The sequence below is a fragment of the Chanos chanos genome, chromosome 6 (genome assembly GCF_902362185.1).
Source record: "Chanos chanos chromosome 6, fChaCha1.1, whole genome shotgun sequence".
Taxonomy (NCBI): domain Eukaryota; kingdom Metazoa; phylum Chordata; class Actinopteri; order Gonorynchiformes; family Chanidae; genus Chanos; species Chanos chanos.
Genome location: NC_044500.1, coordinates 49,882,058 through 49,887,057, shown reverse-complemented (window position 1 = coordinate 49,887,057; position 5,000 = coordinate 49,882,058). Strand labels below are relative to the sequence as shown.

Genomic DNA, 5,000 nt, shown 5'->3' with positions numbered 1-5,000 from the left:
TACAGTATTGACAAACACAATAGTTTCATACAGAGCAGGTTACAGTACTGACAAATACAATAGTTTCATACAGAGCAGGTTACAGTACTGACAAACACAGTAGTTTCACACAGAGCAGGTTACAGTACTGACAAATACAATAGTTTCACACAGAGCAGGTTACAGTACTGACAAATACAATAGTTTCATACAGAGCAGGTTACAGTACTGACAAACACAGTAGTTTCTTACAGAGCAGGTTACAGTTCTGACAAACACAGTAGTTTCACACAGAGCAGGTTACAGTACTGACAAACACAATAGTTTCACACAGAGCAGGTTACAGTACTGACAAACACAATAGTTTCACACAGAGCAGGTTACAGTACTGACAAATACAATAGTTTCATACAGAGCAGGTTACAGTACTGACAAACACAATAGTTTCACACAGAGCAGGTTACAGTACTTGTAGGAGCCATTACTGTATCTTGATTTATGAAAAATAGCCCCTATTAATATTATGATATTTATTTATTCTGTTCTACATTTAAGTTGAAATTGTAATGGAGTTTTATCTTGCTTTTATTGTTTATTGTTTAGTGTACACTTATTATTTCATTAGTCGTTCCCACTACAGGAGCGGGAATAAAATGGATTTAAGATGGTGCGGTGACGCGGGCCAGGCGGAAGACGTGAGCGGAAACGGTCTTTGACCGTGTTGGCAAAATCCTAATGGAATCAGTGAAACTTCTGACTGGACTTTAAGTTTATTTTCACAGTTTTATGTTCATTCTATTTTCCAAATAAACTCAACAGAGGAACGACAATAACGCATCTTTAATTTCATTATAACATATAACATTATAACACGCGTCAGACAAATGCACCGTCTTCCAATGAAGTGGATAGGAGTGGGGAAAGTTTCATGGAACACAGGAAACAAAGAAACAAAACTTCACCTGTTTTTACCTCTACAGTACTGCTGACAAACAATGACGTTTTTTTTAGTGAAGTTCAGTTCAACACCAGTTTAACAAGTGGAGAGTGTAAATACTTTATGAGGTCACAAACTCTGAAGCATAACTGTGTGTGTGTGTGTGTGTGTGTGTGGGCTTGTGTGTGTGTTTGTGTTTTTAATTAAATAACCAATATTTTACTTAATCCATTTCTTAGCACTAGTGACTACAGACAGTTTAAATCATGGTGCAGAGAGAATTTGAACTGCATAGCTGAATTGAGAACCTGGTCTCAGTGTTAGAGGACAAATCAGAAATCTGAGAGACATTATGGCTGGTGTGTAAATCTGAGAGACATTATGGCTGGTGTAACTCTGAGAGACATTATGGCTGGTGTGTAACTCTGAGACATCGTGGCTGGTGTGTAACTCTGAGAGACATTATGACTGGTGTGTAACTCTGAGACATCGTGGCTGGTGTGTAACTCTGAGAGACATTATGGCTGGTGTGTAACTCTGAGACATTATGGCTGGTGTGTAACTCTGAGACATTATGGCTGGTGTGTAACTCTGAGAGACATTATGACTGGTGTGTAACTCTGAGACATCGTGGCTGGTGTGTAACTCTGAGAGACATTATGGCTGGTGTGTAACTCTGAGACATTATGGCTGGTGTGTAACTCTGAGACATTATGGCTGGTGTGTAACTCTGAGACATTATGGCTGGTGTGTAACTCTGAGACACATCGTGGCTGGTGTGTAAATCTGAGAGACATTATGGCTGGTGTGTAACTCTAAGACATTATGGCTGGTGTGTAACTCTGAGACACATCGTGGCTGGTGTGTAACTCTGAGACACATCGTGGCTGGTGTGTAACTCTGAGAGACATTATGGCTGGTGTGTAACTCTGAGAGACATTATGGCTGGTGTGTAACTCTGAGATATCGTGGCTGGTGTGTAAATCTGAGAGACATTATGGCTGGTGTGTAAATCTGAGAGACATTATGGCTGGTGTGTAACTCTAAGACATTATGGCTGGTGTGTAACTCTGAGACATTATGGCTGGTGTGTAACTCTGAGACATTATGGCTGGTGTGTAACTCTGAGACACATCGTGGCTGGTGTGTAACTCTGAGAGACATTATGGCTGGTGTGTAAATCTGAGAGACATTATGGCTGGTGTGTAACTCTGAGAGACATTATGGCTGGTGTGTAACTCTGAGACATTATGGCTGGTGTGTAACTCTGAGACACATCGTGGCTGGTGTGTAAATCTGAGAGACATTGTGGCTGGTGTGTAACTCTAAGACATTATGGCTGGTGTGTAACTCTGAGAGACATTATGGCTGGTGTGTAAATCTGAGACATTATGGCTGGTGTGTAACTCTGAGACACATCGTGGCTGGTGTGTAACTCTGAGAGACATTATGGCTGGTGTGTAACTCTGAGACACATCGTGGCTGGTGTGTAACTCTGAGACACATCGTGGCTGGTGTGTAAATCTGAGAGACATTATGGCTGGTGTGTAACTCTAAGACATTATGGCTGGTGTGTAACTCTGAGACACATTGTGGCTGGTGTGTAAATGGCTTTTATTGTAGCACTAGGGTTAGTGCTCTAACACTCTCATTACATGGCAGATCAAACAGAAACACAACAGTACAAAACAGGATCTGAGACAGAGAGTTTCACACACACACACGTGTGTGTGTGTGTGTGTGTGTGTGTGTGTGTGTGCATGGAAAGATTCAGATCTGGACATACACTTTCACAATCAATCTATCATGTAAATTTTCATTTTCATTTACATTTACATACTTTGTACTTTTAATTATATTTTATTAAAATTGTTTTTCATATTTTTATCTTTTATTGTATTTCCCCCTTTTGTAAAGTGTTTTGTCTTATTTTTTCTTCTGCTTGTATTGATGGAAAGCCCAGTGAATTGTCTTTGTGTCTGAGATGTGCTATATGAATAAACTTGCCTGGTCTTTTCATTTCTCAGTTCTCACTCAATGATGGTCATAAGGATAAAGTTTGGATACAGCTGTCTTGTTACATTGTGGTATCAGCTACATAGACAGATCTACATTGTACAGAGCGACAGTCCAACTCAATCCTCTCTAAGGACAAATATTCTATAATGGACGAGCGTGTTTAAAACATTAACATTTGCATCTGCCAAGCTACAGGACTAAAACAGATCAAAAAATCCCCACTTATCAGTCTTACCGACAACAAGTATAATGGACCCACAACCACTCCCATAAGATCCCATAAGCCTGAGAGGGGGGGGGCTGCCTCACCTCTCCCTCCCCAGACACCGAGGGAAAGAGGGAAAGAAGAAAAGAGGAAGAGAGGACTTTTCCAATCCGGTTAGTTTTTTTCCTTCAGTTGAAAAATCAAAAGGATTCCAAATAGTTTAGTTTAAGAGTTTATTTGTCATATGTAGGTTGACACAGGGTCAACCTACATATGACAATAATAAATAAAGAATTGCGTTTAAAGTGCAATAAAAGCCATCTGATCTTCAATCCTTAAAAGCTAAAAGAGCCCTGTCGTGCGGTTGTTTAGCTGAAAGAGCCCTGTCGTGTGGTCGTTTAGCTAAAAGAGCCCTGTCGTGCGGTTGTTTAGCTGAAAGAGCCCTGCCGTGTGGTCGTTTAGCATTGTGTAAATTTTATGTTCTGGGCACAGCGTCTCTACGCGCCTGCGATCATGTGACCGTCGAACTGAGAGTGACACGTATTGACACGTGACTGGTCAGGGTGGTATGACAGATGTAAACTGAACGCTGATGGGTCAGTGTTAACTCACGGATGTAAAACTGAAAACTGACTGGTAAGGAACAGATTTAACCAATACACTCCACTTTAAACGAACCAAACTCCATTCTCTTTTCATGAACCAAACTCGATCCTCTTTAAACGAACCAAAAGAAAAAGAACCAAGTTCTCTTTGTGTTCACACTGCTCCACTTTCCATTCACACGCTTTTGGAACTCTGACTGTTCTGAATTGTGAACTGTCTGCAATACTGCTGCTCAACATAAGACAGAGTCTAAATCAGTACTGTGATTGTGCAAAGCACACCGGTGCTTCAGTCCAGCTGGCTGTTGACTTCCAGTTTATTGAGTGTTTGCATATTTTTCCACAGGATCTTTTGGCACAGCACTGTAGAAAGGTCATTCAGGCTTTAACGTTACCAGAGAAGAGAAAGCTCTGTACATACTCATTGAGGTGTGCATGGCCGGTCCTGCTAGACCACACACATCATGACAGTGTGTTGTGGGAACACTTTGTGCTCCCAACTGGACTCTAAAGAAGCCGTATTCAGACCTCCAAGATGGTGCTGGTTCAGTTTGTTTCTGTGGTCTGTGGTTTGTTTCTGATACCCACTGACATGCTGGCTGAAAGGGGCTGGGTGTGAAAGCACTCCGTGTGTTGGTGTCGCGGACACGACAGAGGAACTGACGAGAGGATGAATGAATGGAGAGATGGGTGAGACAAAAATGAGATGAAAGAGGTTTAAAGGTTCAGACGAGTCTCAGAACTGTGTCAGAGATCAAAGTTCAGAGGATAGATTTCACCGCCCACCATGTCAGATTAGGGGTCAAGGGAAGGTCGTGGCAGGTTTGAGCTAGATGTCTGACACATCACCAGGGGTCAGTGGGTCAGGATGTCAGGGCATATGGTTGAAGTGTTCAGGGGGACAGGGGCATTGCAGCTGGTAAGCCCATGTCCTGTAAGCCTTGGATGTCAGAAAAAAGGTTAGGGTCACTCAAGAAATCCTGTAAGCTTGAATGATCAGTGGCAAAATCATCTCGCATGTCGTTCAGCAAAACTTCTGTAATATCCCTGGAAAAATCCTCTGGAACGCTGTTGGGAAAATCCTCTGGAACGCTGCTGGGAAAAGTGCTGGTGGGAGATAAAGCAGGATGAGCCTCCAGGAAGGCATCACTGACAGGACTTGAGAACATGGGTGAATTCTCAGAGCCCCAAACCATCACGTCATCAATAGCCTCACACCCCGGAGGTCCTGACAGAGAGAGAGGGAGAAAGAGAG

The 5,000-nt window shown here is 42.3% G+C and overlaps 1 protein-coding gene across 1 annotated transcript in view; it reads right to left on the bottom strand.

Moving 5' to 3' along the window:
- Nucleotides 1–2,810: 2,810 nt before the first annotated feature.
- stat2 (signal transducer and activator of transcription 2) overlaps nt 2,811–5,000 on the bottom strand; it is a 33,088-nt gene continuing 30,898 nt past the window's right edge. The window contains exon 25 of the mRNA XM_030778707.1: nt 2,811–4,973. Coding sequence (XP_030634567.1) covers nt 4,639–4,973 — 335 coding nt within the window. The 3' untranslated portion in view covers nt 2,811–4,638. The remainder of the gene's footprint in view (nt 4,974–5,000) is intronic.